This window comes from Callorhinus ursinus, unplaced genomic scaffold (genome assembly GCF_003265705.2).
Source record: "Callorhinus ursinus isolate GAN/ISIS: 27379988/994484 unplaced genomic scaffold, GSC_fseal_2.0 scaffold81, whole genome shotgun sequence".
Taxonomy (NCBI): domain Eukaryota; kingdom Metazoa; phylum Chordata; class Mammalia; order Carnivora; family Otariidae; genus Callorhinus; species Callorhinus ursinus.
Window position 1 is genome coordinate 1,187,509 of NW_027397143.1, and position 22,087 is coordinate 1,209,595.

General features: G+C 53.2%; 2 protein-coding genes and 1 long non-coding RNA gene across 7 annotated transcripts; 2 read left to right on the forward strand and 1 right to left on the reverse strand.

The window, feature by feature from the left end:
- The first annotated feature begins 303 nt into the window (after positions 1-303).
- Positions 304-16,512, forward strand: RMND5B (required for meiotic nuclear division 5 homolog B). Of its 5 annotated transcripts, none has more exons than XM_073887600.1 (11): positions 318-444; positions 3,649-3,836; positions 5,767-5,917; positions 11,537-11,682; positions 11,802-11,942; positions 12,451-12,551; positions 12,732-12,898; positions 13,779-13,944; positions 15,578-15,680; positions 15,782-15,936; positions 16,022-16,512. In XM_073887600.1, the coding sequence occupies exons 3-11, from the start codon at positions 5,779-5,781 to the stop codon at positions 16,083-16,085; spliced, it is 1,182 nt and encodes a 393-aa protein (XP_073743701.1). In that variant the 5' UTR covers positions 318-444; positions 3,649-3,836; positions 5,767-5,778; the 3' UTR covers positions 16,086-16,512. The 5 variants fall into 5 exon arrangements, with proteins under 5 accessions (XP_025718425.1, XP_073743701.1, XP_073743700.1 ...); XM_073887599.1 differs by having other exon boundaries at positions 3,649-3,795; XM_073887601.1 differs by having other exon boundaries at positions 3,649-3,782.
- Positions 16,513-17,359: 847 nt separating this feature from the next.
- Positions 17,360-20,861, reverse strand: NHP2 (NHP2 ribonucleoprotein). Its single transcript, XM_025862644.2, has 4 exons — positions 20,608-20,861; positions 20,261-20,330; positions 18,260-18,365; positions 17,360-17,714 (listed from the first exon to the last, which is right to left on the reverse strand). The coding sequence occupies exons 1-4, from the start codon at positions 20,765-20,767 to the stop codon at positions 17,367-17,369; spliced, it is 684 nt and encodes a 227-aa protein (XP_025718429.1). The 5' UTR covers positions 20,768-20,861; the 3' UTR covers positions 17,360-17,366.
- LOC141371619 (uncharacterized) lies at positions 18,360-20,266 on the forward strand. Its single transcript, XR_012376708.1, has 3 exons — positions 18,360-18,541; positions 19,141-19,271; positions 20,013-20,266. It is a non-coding gene; the product is annotated as an uncharacterized lncRNA (long non-coding RNA).
- Positions 20,862-22,087: the final 1,226 nt, after the last annotated feature.

A 22,087-nucleotide genomic window follows, 5' to 3' on the forward strand; every position in this document is an offset into this window, starting at 1 on the left:
CGCGACGCTCGGGCCGAAAGCCGCGGGCCCGCGGGACGGCCACCCCTCAGCGAAGCCGCGAGTGGGCGGGCCCAGATCCGCCGCGCAACCGCCGCGGTTTCCGGTTCCGATGACAGAGGCGCCGGAAGCCAGGGCCCCGGCTGCGGGGACGAGGTGAGAGCCGGCTGGCTTCCGGGCCAGGAGGTGCGGGCGGAGGGCGAGGTGCGCCGGGCCGGCCGACGGGGGCGCGGGGGACGGCAGCTCGGCCGGGCTCCCAGGCCCCGGGCCTTCTCCGAAGCCCCGACACGCCGCGGCGCCAGCCTGCCCCTGGGCTGGCTTTCTGCTCAGTCGTCGGGCCGGGAGCTGGAGTCACACGGACTCGTAGGACCCTCGGGGAGCCGCCTCTGCCGGGGGAGTCGCGCGAACTGAGACGTCCGGTCCCGGTGCGACCCGGTCGGATCGCAGGTAACCCGGTGTGGACGAGGGGGCCAGACGGAGCTTTCGAGCAGGGAGGGTCTTTGGAAGGATGAGTGGGAGTTCGCCAGTCATTTTGCACGTTAATGCAGGTGAAGCTTCTAGTAGGAGCTGCAGCCTAGGGGAGATGGTGAGCTTTGCCCTCCTTCCAGTTTCGGTTAATGACCAAAAAAAAAAAAAAAAAAGATTTGAAACTAAATAGAGATGTGCAGAGAAGAAAAGGAACAGAGTGATAAGATGGAATGTCTGGCGTGGGGGTGGAGCAGAGGGGTCGACATTAGATGTGGGTAGGAGAGCATCTCTGAAGAGGTGACGTGGACACAGGACCCTGATAAGGAGCCAGTCATGGGAACATTTTGGGGAAGAGTTGTATCAGGCAGAGGGAACAGCTAGTGCAAAGGCCCTGAGACAGAAATAAACTTGTCAAGGACAGGAAGGAGGCTAGTGTGGTTGGAGTATGGCCAGTGAGGGGGAGAGTGGTAGATAAGGCTGCAGGGGTGGTTGGGAGTCAACTCATATAGAGATTCCTAGGCCATAAAAAGGGTGGGGGGCGGCAGGCGGGCTCAGTCAGAGGAGCATGTGACTCTTGATCTCTGGGTGGTGAATTCCAGCCCCACATTGGGTGTAGAGATTACTAAAGATAAATAAATAAAGGAAGGGGGGTTATTCTGAATACAGTAGGAATCTATTGGGTTTTAAGGAGAGGAGTGGTGGGTAGGGTGGAGACTGGATAGAGTTGAGGGGTGCGGAAGTGTAAGAGTTGGGTCAGTGGAGGCTGTCCAGTTCTGTGTCAGGCAAAGAGGACCTTTCCATGATTTGCACAAACTTCTTCCCTTTCGCCCCAGAAGGGGCCCTTCTGTTTCACGATGCTGAAGTCTGGGGACAAAACCCATGCGTGCCTAAGTGGGGATTTTAATACTTCGGTCGTATCTCTTCCTGTCAACCCCCCTGCAGGTTTGAGCCCAGGCCCCCTAGCCCTAGAGTTAGGATGTGGATGCACCATTTAATCAGCAAGCATTCACTGAACAGTCACTGGGGAGAAAGGTCTCCAGGCCTGAGCAGCTCACTGTCTGGTGGGGGGAGACCTGTGGACAGGCAGTTACGGTGCCACAGGGCTGAGGACTCAGAGTTGTGTGGTATGGGTGTGCTCCGTAGAGGTGTCTGAAGCAGAGGAGACTGGGGGATTTCCCTGAGGGCTTTGCGGGGAGCTGGTGATTAAACTGCAGCTTGGGGTCTCTGTGCAGAGAAGTGCAGAGGGCACTCTGGACACAGGAACAGCTTGTGCAAAGGAAGCAAATGTTTAATTACACAGGGCTTGTGTGTCAGGCCATGCAGTGTTGAGTCAAGGGGTGACAGGAGTTGATGTGTTTCGGAGGGATCACCTGGTGGATCATTTCTGTGCAGGTGAGACCTTGGGGAGGAGGGCTTGAAATGGACCTGAAATTCCACTGGATTCATCATGAAGTTGTGAAAGACAAATGCACGCACTCATCCGCCCCAGTGCCAGATGACAGATGACTGAGTGGGTTCAGGCAGAGCGGTTCACCAGGGACAGACTGAGTTAGCCTCCTGGGCTTTCTGGGTGGGATACAGGCAAGCCGTTCTGTTTCCCCAGCTTCTTTATTTTATTTTAGATTTTTTAATCGAGTTAATCAGACTTCTCAGTTCATTATACATTTAATTGGTTCAGGCAGGGCCTTCATCTCTTTTGTATTTATTGATGTATTCTCTTTTATCCCCACTCCTCCTCCCGCACCCACCGTAGGAAACCATTCTGATGTGTTTGCATGTGTCTTTGGTTGTATGCATAGATTTTTTTCTTTAAAGACACTCTAGGGCTCCTGGGTGGCTCTGTTGGTTAGGAAGCTGCCTTCTGCTTGGGTCGTGGTCCTGGGGTCCTGGGATCAAGTCCCACGGCGGGCTCTCTGCTCAGCGGGGAGTCTGCTTCTCCCTCTGATCCTCCCCCCATCATGCTCTCCCTCTCTCTCAAGTGAATAGATAAAATCTTAAAAAAAAAAAAAAGACACACCCTAGAGGCACCTGGGTGTCTCAGTCGGTTAAGCATCTGCCTTCAACTCAGGTCATGAGAGGGTCCTGGGATCGAGCCCCATGTCAGGCTCCCTCCTCAGTGGAGAGCCTTGCTTCTCCCTCTCCCTCTGATACCCACCCCCGTCCTGTGCTTGCTTGCTTGCTCTCTGCCTCATGCTCTGTCTCACAAATAAATAAAATCTTTAAAAAAAATTTTAAAAAGACACACTTTATTTATTCTTAATATTTTTTTAAATTTACTTTTTATTGAGAGAGAGAGACCTCCTCACGAGGTGGGGAGCAGCAGAGGGAGAGGGAGAGAGAATCTCAAGCAGACTCCGCTCTGAGAGTGACCCTGAGATCATGACCTGAGCCAAAATCAAGAGTCCGACGCTCAACCAACTAAGCCCCCCAGACACACCTATTTTCTTTTTTTCTTTCTTTTTTAAGTAGGGGTCCACACCCAACATGGGGTTTGAACTCACAACCTTGAGAACAAGAGTCGCACGCCGTACTGACTGAGCCAGCCAGGTGCTCCTGCATGTATACATTTTTAATTTACCATAAATGGTATTCTGCCTAGAGTTCATTTTGCTTTATTTCCCCCTCAGTACCATGTTTGGGGATGTTACTGATGCTCCTGTCAGTAGATCTAGAACATGGTTTCTAAGTGCTATGCAGGTTTCCATAGATGCCTTTCCCATGTTTTAGTTCCCTGACTTACCAGTTCCCCAGTGCTAAGGCTCCTAGATCGTCTGCCCCTTCCTGCCACAACAGAGTGCTGGGATGAAAATCCTTGTATGCATCTTCTTCCTCAGTTTTTTTTTTTTTTTTTAAAGATTGTATTTATTTGAGAGAGAGCAAGCAAGCAAGCATGAGTGGGAGAGGAGCAGAGGGAGAGGGAGAAGCAGACTCCCCGCTGAGCAGGGAACCCAACGCGGCTGGATCCCAGGACCCTGAGATCATGCCCTGAGCCGAAGGCAGATGCTTAACCCACTGAGGCACCCAGGCGCCCCCTTCCTCAGCTCTTTAATACAATTTCAGGATGCTGACTTGGGCTTCCCTGAGATAATCCTTTTATCAGTTGGTGTCCGCCAGGGCTAGTCTGTTTGACCTTGGTGAGTTCCTGACCTTTTTTTTTTTTAATTTTATTTATTTATTTGACAGAGACAGAGAGCACAAGCAGGGGGAACGACAGGCAGAGGGAGAAGCAGGCTCCCTACTGAGCAGGGAGCCCGATGAAGGACTTGATCCCAGGACCCTGGGACCATGACCTGAGCCGAAGGCAGACGCTTAACTGAGTGAGCCACCCAGGTGCCCCAGTCCTGACCTTTCTTGAGCTGTATTTATATTTGGTAAATTGTGATTCTGGTTCCCAGACTCTTGGCAAACATTTCTCTTGTGCTGCCATCTTTCCTAGGTGACCGTCTCACAGCCTCTGTGGTTAATTTCCTGTTTCTTGTCATCATTAATCATTGCTATATACTTACTCCAATCACACATCTTGGCCACTTTCCCTTCCTGGTGAGATAGCGGGCTGTTAAGCTGGTCCAGAGAGTAATGTGATGTGAAGTGCTTCCGAGAAGGGCTCTGGAGCTGGAAGCCCTGGCTTCACTTCTCAGGTCCTCCCTTTCTCAGCCGTGTGACCTTGGGCAACTTATTTAATCTTTCTGTGTCTCATTCTCTTATCTGTAAAGTGGGTCTAATAACTGTACCTACCTTATAGTGTTTTGGTAAGAATTAAATAAATTAGTTGATGCATGCAACATTGTTAGAATGGTGCTTGTCACATAATAAGCCCCAATGAAATGTTTAATAATAGCAGTAATAATTATGATTATGATATTGTTTCAGACAGGAGTCCCTGGTATATTTTGCCCATGATGGATCATATTCAGTTATAGGGTGTTTGCTCAGGGGGCACGAAGAGGAAGGCATGTCTTCCGGACATCATGATTATGATTACAAATTCTAGTGTGAAGGCATCAACCGTAAGGAGAGAGGGCAAAAACACATCTCAGGCCCTGGTTGCCATTTCCCCACCACTCATCCACTGTAAGGAGACAGTGACTACAGGCTGGGCCAGGACTGGCGGTGCCGGGGGGAATGGGGAGTCTGGTGAAACCTGGAGCATCCCGGTGGTCACCTTGGCCATAGGATTCTTGTGATGACCCTTCTTTGAGAGAATGGACAGCTGGCCAGATTTGAACATTTGAGAGAGCCCTTCATTTCAAATCCTTTAGATGAAAGGATAGGGAGGAAAGTCTGTCGCCAGCATTTTGAGGGCTGTTCACATGGTCAGTGTCAAAGGCTGCTCTGGAATAGAGGGGGGCAGTGGCCCAGAGTGAAAGGGACTTAGGAAGGGCACCTCGCTGGTGGGACCAGAAAAGTCAGCTTTCTTTTAGTGCTATAATGAGGAGGGATGGGTGTGTTACATGAACAGGAGATGTTCTAGTCTGATGGGGGAGGCAGGCCCTCAAATAGGTCCTTACCTGGTGATCAAAACTGAAACAGAAGGGTGCCACGTGGGAGCTGAGGGAGCCAGGTGGCAGCAGGGAGGAGGGGATGGCTGCTGGAGGAGGTGGTCTCCGAGCCGATGTGGAAAGGATGAGCTGGCTTCTCAAGCAGTTGGTGAGGGAAGGGCTAACAACCTAACAGGGAGAGGAAGCAGCATGAACCCGGGCCCGGAGTTGGGAGGGAGCAGCGGTTCTGGCTGGCTGGACACAGGGTGAGCAGCAGGGGAGACTGAGGCTGGAGTGGTGGGCAAAGCCCATCAGGCACACGTGCTTGGCAGTTGTTCCTTAGGCTGGCTTTTCAATTATCGGCCATTCAAGGGCTGCCTTCCTGGCTTCTATCACTGTAGTCTGTGGAAAACCAAGCCCATTAATTGAAGAAGAAGGTGCTTATGATGAGTATATAAACATACATGCAATATGAAAATAGGCGATATTTGTATGTATTTCTAGTAGATAGCATTGCCTGCTGAGGACTCTGTGAGGCCTATTCTCTCCCCTGATTCAAAAGAAATGAACAGGGATTATAGAATGAAAAGAGTTGGAAACGGTAATTTGGTCACCATGATTCAAAACACATGTCCTCACGCCTGCCTGGTCCCTCCGGGGCACCCTGGCTCAGGGTGACAGGCGCTGTGGACACGTATGTTAAGCCAGGAATTTCTGCGCAAGGATAAATGACGTGGGCGTGGTGAGGGGGGCCTGGGGGCCCTCCGCGGCGAGCCCCCTAGCCCAAGTGGGGCCTGCCGCAGCCGACCCCTCCCGCCCACAGGCAGAGGCCACCATGGAGCAGTGTGCGAGCGTGGAGAGGGAGGTGGACAGGGTCCTGCAGAAGTTCCTGACCTACGGGCAGCACTGCGAGCAGAGCCTGGAGGAGCTGCTGCACTACGTGGGCCAGCTGAGGGCTGAGCTGGCCAGTGCAGGTGCGTGTGTCCCCCGCCCCGAGCCCCACGTCTGCCTCCCCGGGGGCCTGGGAGCTCCCCGAGGCCACTTGGTGACGGGCTTCTAGAAGGATGATGGTTTGGACATCAGTCCGTGGATGCCTAGGCCTCCTTCGGGTGGGGTCATGGAAGTCATTCCGAGCTATTTCAGAAAGCCCAACAGAAATTATTAGTTTACCTGAGATTATTTTCACTTAGATTTTCATTTTATATTCTCTGTTCCATTTGCTTTTCTACTTTGAATTTTTAAGACATTTTGAGATCATTTCAGATTTACAGAAAACACCAACTGCTTATACGGTGCCATGCTGGCTTTATCACTTCTTTTGCCTACTCTTACTTTTTAACCATTTGAAAGTCAGTTGCGGCTATCCTACCACTTTCCCCCTAAACTTTCAGTACGTATTTCCTAAGGTCAAGGGCGTTCTTTTATGTAAATACAGCGTAATTATTAAATCAAGAAACTAAACATTAATACAGTATTATGACCTAATGAATATAGCTCATACTTCAGTTTTGTCACTGTCCGATAATTTTCATAAAATATTTTAATTTTAGTCTCCATTCTAGGATTCAATCCAAGATGAGGCACCGTGTGTGGTTTCTCATGTCTCATCTTTGGGTTTTTTGTTGTTGTTGTTGTTGTTGTTGTTTTAAGATTTTATTTCTTTGACAGAGAGAGACAGCAAGAGAAGGAACACAAGCAGGGGGAGTGGGAGAGGGAGAAGCAGGCTTGACCCTTGTACAGTAGGGAGCCTGATGCGGGGCTCGATCCCAGGACCCCTGGATCATGACCTGAGCAGAAGGCAGATGCTTAATGACTGAGTCACCCAGGCGCCCCTCATCTTTGTTTTTTTTTAACTGTGGACATTCCTCCCACTTGCTTGTCTTTCATGACATTCACGATTTCGAAGCAGTAAGGCTAATGATTTTGCAGAATCTCTCTTGGTTTAGGCTTGCCTGCTGTCTCCTCCTCCTCGCCCAGATGTTGCATCTTGGGCAGCACAGTACTTTGGAAGTGATCTGGTTCTCAGGGCGTCAGTCACATCAGGAGGTACAGGGTGTCAGCTCATTCCCTGATTGGCAATGTGAACTGTGATCACTTGGTTAAGACGGTGTCGGCCAGGTTCCCTCTGTGTAAAGTTAATATTTCTTTACAGTTAATTAGTAAGAAATTTTAGGGGAGATGCTTTTGAGCCTCTACAAATGGCCTGTACTTTATCGTATCTGAGCCCACTGGCCCAGGGGTGATTCTTGCCTAAATCAGTTATTATAAAGCAACACGGGTGACTTTTCCTGCTCTCTCATTCCTTATGTACAGTTGGCCCTTGAACAACACAGGTTTGAACTGTGCGGGTCCACTTACATGCAGATTTGTTTTTCAGCAAATACAGTACAGTACTGTAAATGTATTTTCTTTTTTTATGACTTTCTCAATGACATTTTCTTTTTTTCTTTTTTAGCTTTATTGTAAAAATACAGTATATAACACAGGTGACGTACCAAATATGTGTCATTTGACTGTGTTATTGGTAAGGCTTCCTGTCACCAATAGGCTATTAGTAGTTGTGTTTTTGGGGAGTCAAAAGTTATACACAGATTTTTAACTGCACGGGGTGGTGCCCTAAACCCCCATGTTGTTCAAGGGTCAACTGTAGTTGTTGGCATTCAGCTTTCCTTTTTCCCTTATTTGTTACCAGCTCACACCTCATAGATTCTTATTTTATTCATTGGGTTAAAATCCGTTACTGTTGTTATTTATTTTGATGCTTAAATTGTCTTAGATTGACCAGAGGTCACCCCTTATTCCTATGTCCTTTTTTTTTTTTTTTAAAGATTATTTATTTGAGAGGGAGATAATGAGAGACAGAGAGCATGAGAAGGAAGAGGGGCAGAGGGAGAAGCAGACCCCCTGCCGAGCAGGGAGCCCGATACGGGACTTGATCCCGGGACTCCAGGATCATGACCTGAGCCGAAGGCAGTGGCTTAACCAACTGAGCCACCCAGGCGCCCATGTCCTTTTTTTTTAAATTGAGCATAATTCACATTAAAATTCACCTTCTTAAAGTGTACAGTTTTTGAGTTTATTTTTAGTATATTTACAGAGTTGTACCATTATTACTATTGTCTAATTTCAGAACATTTGCATCACCCTGAAAACAAACGCTACCCACTAACAGTCATGTGGTTTCTCCCCCTCTTTCAGACCCTGCAACCACTTACCTACTTTCTCTGTGGATTACCTGTTCTGGATACTTCATATAAATGCAGTCTTACGATGTGCAACCTTTTGTGTCTGGCTTCTTTCACTGAGCATGTTTTCAAGGTTTATACCTGTTGTAGCATGAATCAGTACTTGATTCTTTTCTGTCCTGGGTCATATAGTAACTCTGTTAACTTTTTGAGGAATGGGCAAGCTGTTTTCCAAATGTAGTTGCAATAATTTACTCGTTCTCACCAGCAATGCATGAGGGTTCCAATTTCTCTGTATCCTCACCAAGGCTTATTTTTATCTTTTTGATGATGGCCATCCTCGTGGGTATGAAGGGCTTTCTTACTGTGGTTTTGCTCTGCACTTCCCTAGTGACTAATGCTGCTGAGCATCTTTTCATGAGTGAGCTTGTTGACCATTTGTTTATCTTCATCAAAGAACTGTCTACTTAAATTGCTTCCCATTTTTTAATTGGGTTCTCTTTTTATTGTTGAGTTGTACGAGTTCTTATGTACTCTTTAATATTAGAACCGCACTGGATATTCTATCATATGGGTTGTCTTTTCTCTCTTTTTTTAAAAATATTTTATTTATTTGTCAGAGAGAGAGCACAAACAGGGGGAGCGGCAGGCAGAGGGAAAAGCAGACTCCCCGCTGAGCGGGGAGCCCGATGCGGGACTCGATCCCGATCCCGGGACTCCAGGATCATGACCTGAGCCGAAGGCAGTCGCTTAACCAACTGAGCCACCCAGGCGCCCTGGCCCAGCCTTTTTATTTATTACTATTTATCACTTCCTAGCTTTCTGGCACATTAAGATAATCCCTGGAGTAAGTAATTTTTTCAAGGAGATGTTCTTTGGGTGGAAAATGGTATTTGGAAACCAAGGTCTGGGTTGTACCTGAGGTGTCGGTGTTTCTGGGTTTTTAGCAGACAGATCTATCTCTCTGCACGTTGCAGGCCATGAGTTTACACTGATTACCCCCAGTTTCAGTCCTGTATCACAGGGTTCTTCCTAGACCTCCCCCATCCATAGCTGTGTCTCTTTTCTGCACCAGTGCATAGCCTCCCAACACCGGCAATACATCTCCCATCTGCTTGATTTCTGCGGTACAGAGAGAAGTATTTTCGGAATTGCTACACTTCGTACTTCCGTGAAAAACAAATCTGCAGAGTAGAGTTTTTCCTTTTAATGTATTTTTTTAAAGAAAGCATGCACATAGGAAAGACTTCAAAGTCAAAAGAGCTTACAGGGAAAGTGAGTCTCCCCTTCAGCCCCGCTTGCCAGTCCCTGTGCGCCACCCCACCCCCCGAGTCACCCCTGCCCCCAACTTCCCAGGCATGCCTCCCGGACAGCATCTGTGTGCACACACAGGTGGCATGTGTGTCTGTCCCCACCCTTTTTTTAAACACAAAGGGTAGCCTCAAGCGTGTGCTTTTCTGCACCTTTTCCCCCCTCCAGTTTGTCTCCGAGAATGTTCTGTCTCACTACGTAGATTTCTGCCTCATTCTTGCACCTGGTTGCTTACCATTGCATCCTGTGGTTGTGCCATGCTGTAGTAAATGCTCAGGCCTGAGTCCTTGCTTCCGATGGCCCGTTAACCGTGTGGTAGAATGGTTTCCTCTTGCGGGTCTGAAACGCTCTTATGCTGTGCCATTGGTTAACAAATGGTGGTGGCCTGCTGCAGGGTGTTTACAGGGAGACCATGTTTTCTCAGATGGGGGTTTGTCAGTGCTAATGGTTTCAGGGGCATCTTTGGGCAGAGAAGATTTGGGGATTTCAGGTTAAAAGGTGTTGGTTTCAGGGTGCCTGGCTGGCTCAGCTGGTGGAGCATGTGACTTTTGATCTTGGGGTTTTGAGTTCAAGCCCCATGTTGGGCCTAGAGCTTACTTTAAAGAAGGGTTGGGGAGCTTTGGTTTCCTGAGAGCTGTTGCTTTGTCCTAAAGGGAATGTGGCCAGGGACTGTGCAGAGTGTGGTCCTCTGTGACCTGGATGGAGCAGAATGTGAGAGATGAGTGGCAAGCTGGGGTTTGGGTGGGTGGCAGTGTCAGAGTGGAATGCGGTGCTGCCCCGTCTCCCTGTGTAGGTGGGGGGGCCTCTGGTCAGTATTTGTCGGAGGCATTCAGTTACTGGTGCCAGCAACCCAGCTCAGACCAGGTTAAATGAACAGGCGGGGGTGGGGAACACTGGATTCATGGACTCAGGTAACTGAAATGTCCAGGCCCGGCTGGATCCAGGTGCTCATGGGATCCCTTCAGTCTACACTGTCTTCATTCTCAGAGCAGTGCCCCCCCCGCCCCCCGCAGGAGGTCACGGTGCTCCAGCAGCTCCATTTCCCATTCTGTGTGTTCAGCGACTTGGTAGAATGCATCTCTCTCTCTCTCTTTTTTTTTAAAGATTTTATTTATTTATTTGACAGAGAGACAGTGAGAGAGGGAACACAAGCAGGGGGAGTGGGAGAGGGAGAAGCAGGCTTCCGTCTGAGTAGGGAGCCCGATACAGGGCTCGATCCCAGAACCCAGGGATCACGACCTGAGCCAAAGGCAGACGCCCAACGACTGAGCCACCCAGGCGCCCCTAGAATCCATCTCTCTTCCAGGGCTTCTGGTCTTGGAGCCGAGACGCTCCCTGGCTCTCCTGGGTCATGTTTCTTTCCCTGAACCAAGGTGTTGCCATCTAAAGAAGGCACCTAGATGCTGGGCTGGAGAAAGGGGCAGATGCTCTGTCTGACCTCCTCTCTTCCAAGTCCCATGTGCTCTTGGTGGTACGTCTGATTCTGGCCCAGCCATGAGGGTGGAAACCGCACAGTCTTGGAGTCCTGAGCCAGAAACATCCCTGAACTTCCCTGGCAGTATCCTCTGGGTTGGTAAGAGGCGTTAACCTGGGGACAGCGCCTTATGGCCCAAAGCCTTCTCAAACACGGTGTCTCACTCAAGACAGTAAGGAGCCATCCGGTGTGATGGTGAGGAGCATGTGCTTTAGCTCTGTCATTGCTGTCACCCAACAAGCTACTGCCTCAGCTCCCCCAGCTACAGGACCCGGTACTAACAGTGTCCACTGCAGGGCATGGTGGGAAGGATTAAATGAGCTGAAATAAAGTACTTTCCCATAGGAAGTGCTGAATCAGCTACAATTCACAGCAAAGGACAGGGCCGGTACTGTCACCCCATTTTACAGGTGAGGAAATGAACCGAAAAATGAAGCCACTTGCTCTGCTTGACCAGTTCCAAGGCATGCAGTTAAAAAGTGGCAGGACCTGGAACAGAAGCCGGGGTCTTTCACCCTGGAGTTCAGGGCTCCCTCCTGGGCCTCTGAGCTGCTGTGGAGAAGAGGTAGCAGGGGCCAGATGTGCTCTCTGTGTCCTGATTCACTGCCAGTGTTTCCCTGCAGCCCTCCAGGGGACGCCTCTGTCAGCCACCCTCTCCCTGGTGATGTCCCAGTGCTGCCGGAAGATCAAAGACACTGTGCAGAAACTGGCTTCGGACCACAAGGACATTCACAGCAGCGTCTCCCGAGTGGGCAAAGCCATCGACAGGGTGAGCGTGCAGGCAGCCTCGGGCTGGGGGTGGGGATACCCCGGAGCTAGCGCCTGGGGGGCAAGGCTCAGCAGGAAAGGCGAATGCTGAGTCACAGGGCCCTGTCTCTTGTCCTCCAGAACTTTGACTCTGAGATTTGTGGCGTCGTCTCTGATGCGGTGTGGGACTCGCGGGAGAAGCAACAGCAGGTCCTGCAGATGGCCATTGTGGAGCACCTGTACCAGCAGGGCATGCTCAGTGTTGCCGAGGAGCTGTGCCAGGTAATGGCCTCACCGGGAAGGTGCTGGAACCTGTCTCTTCTGCTTCTACTCGATGGCTGTCTTTATATTTGGTTTCCTATTCTTTATATAAACTTATTTTAGAAGGGAAATCATTGCCCCTGCCATAAATAGAAGATAGCTCTAAAAATACATATGATGGCAAGTGAAGCCATGAACCTCTAGCTAGAGTTGGTTGCCCGCCAAGGTTCTGAGCTGAGGCCTGATACCGCTTTCTTAAAAAGGGAGATTAGTAACATGACAAAGTAGCACTTGTTAGGTGTTAAAAACACGCTGGCAATAAAAGTAAGGGTACTTTCTCAATGTGATTAAGAGGACTGAAGAGGAATAATTTTCTCACCATGCTACTCAACACAGGTCTCTAAGACCGTGGGGCTGGCTTGGGTTTTGTAGTCTGCACTCCGGGAGGCCAGCCTGCAACACTTGGCCTTACAGAACTGGAATGTTCTGGAAACAGTCCTTCAGTGGTGGGATTGTGCTGTACCCACAGGAGTCAACACTGAACGTGGACTTGGACTTTAAGCAGCCTTTCCTCGAGTTGAATCGAATCCTGGAAGCTCTGCACGAACAAGACCTAGGGCCAGCGTTGGAGTAAGTTGGCCCTTGGATGGGCCAGTGAGGGGACGGGGCCCATCTGTGGTTTTCCTGTCACCTGGTGTACTTGACACACCTCCAGCCCTGTCTCATGGGCCTCACTTTTGGGAGGCCACCTCTCAGTCCCGGCTCCACTAGGGCCCCTTCTCCTGCCCCACCAGCTCCCTTTCTCCCCAGATGGGCCGTCTCCCACAGGCAGCGCCTGCTCGAGCTCAACAGCTCCCTGGAGTTCAAGCTGCACCGCCTACACTTCATCCGCCTCCTGGCAGGCGGCCCTGAGAAGCAGCTGGAGGCCCTCAGTTATGCCCGGCACTTTCAGCCGTTTGCACGGCTGCACCAGCGAGGTGAGTGCTCAGGGTGCTGGGGTGGGGGCTGCCGGGCTCCAGCAGGTGTCAGCAGGGCTCAGGGGGTTGGGCTCCGAGTCCCTGCCCTACCTGAGGGGCTGTGTGTAACCAGGATGCCTTTCCCCAACCTGAGAACTCTGACCCCTCCCTCACCGTCTCCCAGGTGAACGCCAAACCCCAGGCTCTTCCCCTGCATCCGCCTCTGCCTTCCAGCTTCTCAGGCCGCTCTGCACACCTGCTGTGGGGCACACCCACACTCAGCACACGGGGCCGTGTGCACTCCTGCGCCTCAGCCCGGGCCTCGCCCATCTAGAAGCAGCCCACTCATTTCCTTAAGACTCACTCGGCGCCTCTCCACAGCTTTCTTCTGTCACACCAGGATTTCCAGACCTCAGTCTGTGGAGTCTCCCCTTCCAGATGCTCACCATTAGTAACCACTTCTATTGGTAGTAACTGGTTCTATAGCTCCACTCCTACCCATTTGTTACCTCACATTTTGTGAAATCATAAAGACCAAGCACTGTGAGTTAGTAAATCTAGATACCACCTGAAAGTTTTTAAAAGGGAGAGTAGCTAGTGTTGGAGGAGAAAAATGTGAGCGCCAACCTGAGACTCGCTCCTTGGTGCACTTGGAAGGATGGGAAGAGAACTCAAACTCAGCTCCCTACGGGATTGCCTTGTGCCTGATGCTTGTCCTTGTCCCGCAGAAGCAGCCCCGAGACTCTGCCTCCACACTGGATTTTAATGAAAATCAATTTTGCCTGAGGGCATCTCAGGGCCCGTTCCTCCTGGTCAGGGGCCTGGGATCTTCGAGCCCCAGCCCGCGCCCCGTGATCCCCTGCTCGCCCTGACCTGTGCCTGTGAACTGGTTGCCTTGCAGAGATCCAGGTGATGATGGGCAGCCTGGTGTACCTGCGACTGGGCTTGGAGAAGTCCCCCTACTGCCACCTCCTGGACAACAGCCACTGGGCAGAGATCTGCGAGACCTTTACCCGGGATGCTTGTTCCCTGCTGGGGCTCTCGGTGGAGTCACCTCTCAGCGTCAGGTACGGGGCAGCCCTGTGGGGGCAGCACAATTGGGAGGGTCTCAGGGGAAACGATTGGTGGAGGCCATTCCATGCGCCAGGGGTGGTCCTTGGTTCTTTCAGACCTAAACTGGCTCTCTTAGTCATGCTTCTGTGGAGGAATTACCTGATTTTACAGTTGGAGAAACTGAGGTTAGGAAGAGTAGTGGCCTGCTGTCACTGCAAGGTCAGTGGCAGGGTCAAGGTTCCCCTTCTTTTTTTTAAAGATTTTATTTATTTGACAGAGAGAGAGCGAGCGACAGCAGGAACACAAACAGGGGGAGTGGGAGAGGGAGAAGCAGGCTTCCCGCCGAGCAGGGAGCCTGATGAGGGGCTCGATCCCAGGACCCTGGGATCATGACCCGAGCTGAAGGCAGACGCTTAACCGACTGAGCCACCCAGGCGCCCAAGGTTCCCCTTCTGTAAGGTCTTTTGAATGAGGTCTCTGTCTCACCTGCAAGGTCAGTGGCAGGGTCAAGGTTCCCCTTCTTTTTGTTTTCCTTAAAGATTTTATTTATCTATTTGAAAAAGAGAGAGAACGAGAGCAGGAACACAAGCAGGGGGAGTGGGAGAGGGAGAAGCAGACTCGCCGCTGAGCAGGGAGCCCGATGCAGGGCTCGATCCCTGAGCCCAAGGCAGATGCTTAACAGCTGAGCCACCCAGGCGCCCAAGGTTCCCCTTCTGTAAGGTCTTTTGAATGAGGTCTCTGTCTCGCCTGCACCTCCCCCCTGAGTTATCACAAGACCCTCTGCAGCCTGGCCTTCCCTCAGACCACTTCCCTTCGGGGAGATTTGAAAGTGCCTGAGTAACACATATGGAGACCTTTCCCCTGGAAGGCTCCTGCACAGTAACGTTCTCATGACTCCACAAGGCCCTAGGAATTACAGGTAGTTTTCCTCATTTTACAGATGACAAAACACACAGGCCCCAGGCATGCGCGGACTTGCCCAGGGTCTTGCAGGGAATAAAGGGCATGTGGACCTGGTCCCGGAATCCCACGCTGCACCACAGTGCATCTCCCGCCCCACCCCAGGGGGAAGGTTTCCAGTTAAAGGACAGTGTTTCCCAGCAGGAACGTCAGGGACACCTCACAATGGTTCTCGGGTGCACAATTTCCCTGAGCATCATAGGTACTTAGCCCCTGAGGCGCCAGCCAGTTGACTCCCCGCCCCTGCCTGAGTCACTGCGAGATTCAGATCTGCCCCCGTGTCTGAGTGTCCGCATTGACGATAACCCGTCGCAGAGGGGCATTACGACAGCAGAGTGGGGGAGACGGGCAGGCTGGGGCCCTTTTGAAACTGATCGCTGGCTCCATCACACTAGCGGCATTCCAGTGGTTTGGGTGAGCAGGTATCTGCCCCCTAGATCTTTCTTTTGTCTTTCCCATAGGTCCCCAAACTCTGGGATGCATTAGAATGACACTAGGGTTGGACACACATAGCTACCTGTGTGGTGCTTTATGAGCGACCAGGGAGATTTTCAAGGATCAGTCTGACCATGTGCCACTTGAGCACCCTGCCCCAAGACACAGGCCGATGACCAGTGTGCTGGTGCCTCTGTCTGTCCGCCGGGGTCTTGGTCTGGGCGGCTGCAGCCCCTGCTCTTTGTTCCGCAGCTTTGCTTCTGGCTGTGTGGCGCTGCCTGTGCTGATGAACATTAAGGCTGTGATTGAGCAGAGGCAGTGCACAGGGGTCTGGAGTCACAAGGACGAGCTACCGGTGAGGCCTGGCGGGCGGGGTGGGGGTGTGTGTGGGCAGAAGGCCCTGGGAAGGGCGGCCGCAGCTGGAAGTGGAACTCAGCCCTCCGCTGGCCTCCCCAGATTGAGATCGAACTGGGCATGAAGTGCTGGTACCACTCGGTGTTCGCCTGCCCCATCCTCCGGCAGCAGACGTCAGATTCCAACCCTCCCATCAAGCTCATCTGTGGCCACGTGATCTCCCGAGATGCCCTCAACAAGCTCATCAATGGAGGAAAGTAAGTGCCCTGGGCTTTGCTCCATCTTGGCTCGGTTCCCCACCTCCGGCCAGCCCCCGAGACATTCTCTGTTCTCCCTGTGCAGGCTGAAGTGTCCCTACTGCCCCATGGAGCAGAACCCAGCCGATGGGAAACGCATCATATTCTGATACCTGCCTCGAAGGAACTTTGTCAGAAGGGCTTTCCACCCACGAGCCTTGCTCTGTCCCGGTGGGGGTGGCTGGCTTCAGTGGACTGTGGTTCATTTCCAAGCGACTGGCTGAGCGCCACTGTGGGCAGAGGCCAAGAAGGGAGATGAACTCGTCTGTGCTGGGCAGCCGGCTCCTTGGCCGGAAGGACAGGAAGACACTGGCCTCGGCACTCCTGCAGTTGCCCTGTTTCTCTGGGCCAGTGACTTCCGTAGCAGCCCACAGAGAAGCAAAGCACTTGGCCATCAACACAGACCTTTTCAGCCCTGCCCCCAGTGCCACGCCCGCCCCTCCCATTGTATGTATCCAGTCCCCCTTGTAAATAGTCCGGTTTGAACTGAATGCCCTGGTTTTATAACTGAGCAAATATATTCACAGGCCTTCTCCTGACCTCACCCGCCTTTAGCGTCACCGACAAGGAGTTACTGCAGGCTCACCGCACCCACAGAGAACCCAGCGTGCATCTCTGCCTGGGTGAAAAGGCCCGGGGATGTCACCCCAGACCATGGGACCAAGGCTTTTACACAAACGTGTCAAATCTGATGCCCTCCTTACTAGGAATAGGAAGCAGAGGGAGGGGATTTAGGAAGATGAACAGACTTGCCCTACAGGGCTCACAGCTTGTAAAGGAGACAGTTTGGAATCAAAACTGGATCCAACCATCCATCCCAAGCTCTTTGCGGTTGACAGCAGGGTGCCTGGAGCCTGGTTGCTGTGTGTCCCACTGAGCCCCGTGCTGGGCTTCAGAGAGGAAGACACCCGAAGTCTGAGACGCCTGAAGGGACTGGGTCACCGGGGTCATTACGCCAAGCAGGAGAGCTGGCCTGGGGTTTGTCTCTAGCTTCATATGCCTACTTCAGATGTGCTGTATGCGTGGCTAAATTGCTTCCAGAAGTTTCCCAGTGGCATTTCGGGCTTGTAGAGGCAGGGGAAGGAGGAAAGAGGAACGGGGGTGTCTTCAACACAGGGGGCCGCAGGCTTTTTGTGCATGGGGTCTGCTGTGGCAGCCTTATGGTGCGGCTCCCACCAGTGGGAGGCGGAAGCCGGGGGTGGGCAGCAAAGAGTCTGTTCTCACCTGGGGTCTGGCACCAGCCCCAGCGGCCCAGCAGAAGCAACACCCTCTGAGTCCGTCGGGTTCTCTGGTGAGAAAGGCTGCGTCCACTCTCTCCTGCCCACCACCTCCTTGGCCCCACCAGCAGCTGCTGCCGAAAAACACACCCACAGGCTGAGCACACTTTAGTCTTAGCATTTACTTCCCCCACGCACCGTTCTTGGACTGTCTGCACACGCACGCAACAGAAGACGCTTGTTGCTGGCTCTGCCTTCCGGAAAGAGCTGATGGAGCAGCCTGGGAAGAAGGCAGGCCACGGGGCCCAGGGAGACGTGTGAGCACGGGCGGCGGTGGGCCAGCTCAGCTGGCCCACCGCCAGCCCCGCAGCTTCCAGAGCAGGTGCCTGAGTCCTTCACATGGGGGGGGGGCAGGGCCTGCACCTCCTCCAGGCACTCGTCGTAAGCCTCCTGGTACTCCTCATGCGGCTTGACCATGATCACGCAGGTGGGGCGCTTGGAGCCCGCAGCTGCACCCAGATCCTGCAGACGAGGGAAGGAAGGCCTATGTGGGGGGAAGGCTGCACCACCTGTATGCTGGGAAGTCACGGACCCCTGACCCACGGGCCCCATCCAGCCCTCAGACACATCACACTGACTGGCATTTCAACTCTGCCAACTTTCAAGCCTCGGGCCCACCACGCTGGGCCTATGCTGGGCTTCTGGTCTCCGAGGCTGCCGCCTGAGGCAGGGCCTGTGTTCTCCTGGTCCCTGTGGTGAGGACCAGGCCAGCTAACGGTCCCTTGAACACCCCTTTTTCCCCAAGCACCGCAACCACCTAACATGACTAACACGGGCTCGGCATCTTCACTGACGGAGCGCGTCCACGCACACCTCCTTGGTCATTCCTGAGGTCCACAAGGGCGGGAATTCCCAGTTGCCGAGGAGACTGAGCCAAGGATGCATCCACATCAGTCTCAACTCCAAAGCCTGCATTTTTCCCCACTATGGCCTGCTCCCACAGACCTGCTGCCAGACCCCCTCCTCTAATGCTGACCAAGATCCGGGGGGGATCGTGTGTGCCTTACCGTCTTAGAGGGGATATAGACGTAGGGCAAGTTCCGGTCCTCACACATAACTGGCAGATGGCAGTAGACCTCAATGGGCAACGTGTCTCCTGCCAAAACCATGATCCTGCGGTGAGACAAACACCGTCATTTCTAACTTGCCCATTCCTTATTTCAGCCGATAGTGCTACCCTACCTCTGGACCGAGAAAATGGCCCCAGCCCTCAAGGACCCCAGATGCGAATCTCCCACCTTCTGAAAGTGCATGCAAATTTGTGTTTGGTGATCACTTCCTCTGGGGAGGTGAGCCCTAGTTCTTGGCAAATAAGTCAATGCCACACAGGGCGACAAGTGGGATTCCAATGGGACAGGTGAGGTATGGGAGTGACACCAAGGAGTGAGGAGAGCTGAGCTCTCCTTCGAGTGTCAAAAAAGGAATCAGGAGGCGACACTAGATCAGAAAGCTGAATGAAGGTGTCAGGCAGCCCTTGGAGGGGCTGGAGGAGAGGAAAGCATTTGAGGCTGAGAGAATCCAAATGGCTGCACATAACCCAGGAGCTGGCGGATGGGGGCCTGGGATGGCTTTGAAATCCAGGGTAGGGATGGGGGCAGACAAGGAGGCTAGAGAGATGGGCAGCGGCCATACCCCGAGGCCTTGAGTGCCAGGCTGGGAAGCCTGAGCTCAGTCCCCAGAGTCACAGGGAACTAATGAAGGCTTGCCCGAGAGCCCTCAGGTAGGACTCCTGGCTGGCAAGTTGTCAGGGCTCTGGGGCAAGGGCCTTGGGAGTCCTGAAGACACCAAGGAAGAGTGTCGTCAGGGGGCGGTGAGAGGCAAACACAAGGAAAGAGCTCTCGGTGCCACGTACTGGGCCCACTCTCCTAGTTTTTCTTTTGTCTTCCAGGCTCTCCTCTGTCGGCATCTCTTCCTTCGAGTGGCCTTTCAGTGCTGGTTCCTCACAGCCTAATCCTTGGCTGCCCTCTCAGTACCTTCTCCCTGGCTGACCTGGGCTATGGCCACGGCATCAGGTGCCATGTATGTGCTGACAACTCCCAAATCTGTTCTCTCCTGCCTGGCCTCTCCCTTCCAAGCCCCCAGTCTGTGTGACCATCTGCCTATTTGACAGTTCTGCTGGGGGGAGGGGGGTGTCACGTGTCTAAAAGGCACCAAACTCGTGATCTTCCCACACAAACTTGGGCCCCTCCACTGTTCACTATCTCAGTGAGTGGGCCCTCTGCTCAGCTGGAATCAAGACCTCCTCACTCCACCTCCCGAAGTCCTCTCAGATTCATCCACTTTCATTCCGTTTCCGCCACCAATAACCTAATCAACATTGCCCTCACCTCTCCTACACTGGAGCAGCCTCCTAGCTCAAGTTCGTCTACTCTTGTGCCCCTGATCCTTTCCAGAGCTGCCAGAAAAATCTTGGCAAGGGTAAACACAATCATGTCACTCCCTGGCTTTAACCCCCGGTGGCCTGCAAAGCTCTGAGTACAAAAAATTCACCATGGCTTAGGAAGCCCGAGGAGAAGGCAATGCTTCTGTCGACCACTATCCTCTCTCCTGCCTGGGACCCAGTATCTTCTGGCAGCACCCCGGCGCCCTAGGTCAGACTTCCCACTGAGCATCGCATCCCCCCAGCACATTTCTCTCTTGAGCATCCACAATGTACTGGGATACATCAGAGACGGAGCACGGAGAGGCTTTAGGGTCTGGCCTGAGGGGGAGAAAGATGTCATGAAGGCATTCTCATGCACCCTGTGCATTCCTTCGCAGGTATCTCAGGACTTCCTACGGGGGAATGAAGCTGGGCTCGACCCTGCGTGAGCCCCGGAACTCACTCTCCCGGTGGTGTTCCTCTGAGCTCTTGTGAGTGACGTGTACCCGAGGGAACTCACCGCCGGCTCCATCACCTCGTGTATAGGGGGTGGATCACTTTTACCGACTTTCGAGCACCTCCCTCGCAGTGGGGATACCCGCGCCACCGTCCAGAAACGCAAAACCCGGCGGGAGGGGAGCCTTACCCTTTCTCGCCTTTGTTGATAAACTTCTGAACCTCCTTCACCCCGCGCCGAATCTGCTTCTGCTTCACGGCTGCAACGACAGAAGAGGCAGTCGGGGGGCGGCGGCCCGCCCCCCGCGCCACCACCGGCCACCGCGGCGGCCGCAAGCACCTTTTTTTTTAATATATTTTTTTTTAAATATTTTATTTATTTGAGAGAGAGAGAGCACATGAGAGGGAAGAGGGTCAGAGGGCGAAGCAGACTCCCCGACGAGCAGCGAGCCCGATGCGGGACTCGGTCCAGGACTCCAGGATCATGACCTGAGCCGAAGGCAGTGGCTCAACCAACCGAGCCGCCCAGGCGCCTACCTTTCTTGATGCACTTGTAGAGCTTCCGCGTGAGACGGCGAGAAGCCAGGGGCTGCGCGATGGGGTTCAGATTCACCAGCAGCTCGTGGTAAGTGCGCTCCCCGAGGCACGCCTCCGCCTGAGCCTCCGGCCCGTCCGGATCTGTCTTTATTTTGGTCATCGCAGCGGCCGTGGCAAACGGGTACCCCGCGCCAGGCGAATCCACGCGGCCCGTGCCTCGGGAATCACTTCCGGGTCATCCCATACTGCGAGAAGCCGGCCGTTCAGCACAGCCAATTAGGGGACGAAGTCTCTGACTCAAACCAATCGCTGACGTTCAGCTCTTTAAATACACACCGGGAGGGGCGGAGTCTCGGCGGGGGGGGCGGGACTCGCCCAGGGGCCTCGGAGGCGAGGGGCGGGGCCCGGCGGGAGGCGGGGCCCGACGAGGGCGGGAAGGGACGAGGACGGAGGCTTGGGCAGGTCTGAGAGCCCCGCCTCGCGCGTACTGGGAGCGGAGGAGGAGGCTGTGGCTGTGGGGGCGTAACCACGTCTAAGGGGCGGGATCCTCCTACCTGAGGGGCGGGGTCTGCGGCGGGGCGGGGTCTGCGGCGGGGCGCGGTCTGCGGCGGGGCGGAAGAATGGGGATCCCAAACCACCTTAGAATGAGATCCTCACGTGGTCCTGGGCGAGGTGGGCCACAGGTGCCAAGGTTAAGGTGGAGCCCGGCGCTGCTAAGGGCTTCTTCCGTTCTAGCAAGATTTCTCCCACTCGGCTCTCTCTGTGGCCCCACTCACGGGCGCCTCTCTTCCCGCAGCCACCTGCTCTGATGTTACCCCCCCGGCGAGGTTCACTTTTGCCACCCTATCTGAAACTGCGGTCCCCGCCGACCTCCACCGACATCCCCTACTTCCTTTGTTTTCCTCCTAGTTCCTACGGCTGCCTGGCATTACGCACAATCCAAGGCCTGGCCGAGACGCCGGTGGGGGCGAAGGGGTGGAGAGCGTGAGCCCCCCCTCCCCGGGAACACTGTGGGCGCCGGCACTGGGCCCGAGACTGCGGGGCGCGGTGGGGGACAGCTCCGAGTAGGCGCCCCCTCTACCCCTAGAGCATTAGTAGACGGTGACGCTGGGGAGGTGAGCAGGCCCAGATTCAGGTGGATTTCGTTTCTCCGGCTAATTTCTTCCACCGTGTCCTGGAACACTGGATGGATATGAATTATATCGTTGCTACAGATTAATTGCCTTTGATCATGCTGTGGTAGGCCTGAGATTTTTGTGCTGGTGGAATAGGCCAGTAAGTGGAACTTTAGAAGTATGCAGGTGGCCGTTGGGAGCACAGGTTGGTTAAGCCAACTTAAAAATTGAACTTTTAACCCTGTAACCGAGTGCAAAGTCATTCAATAAAAAACAAATCAGTCTTTTCTATTTTGCATTTCAATAAGAAAAATCGGGATGCAAGCCATCCTAACCTTGGACCCCAACTAGTTTCAACAAGTAGC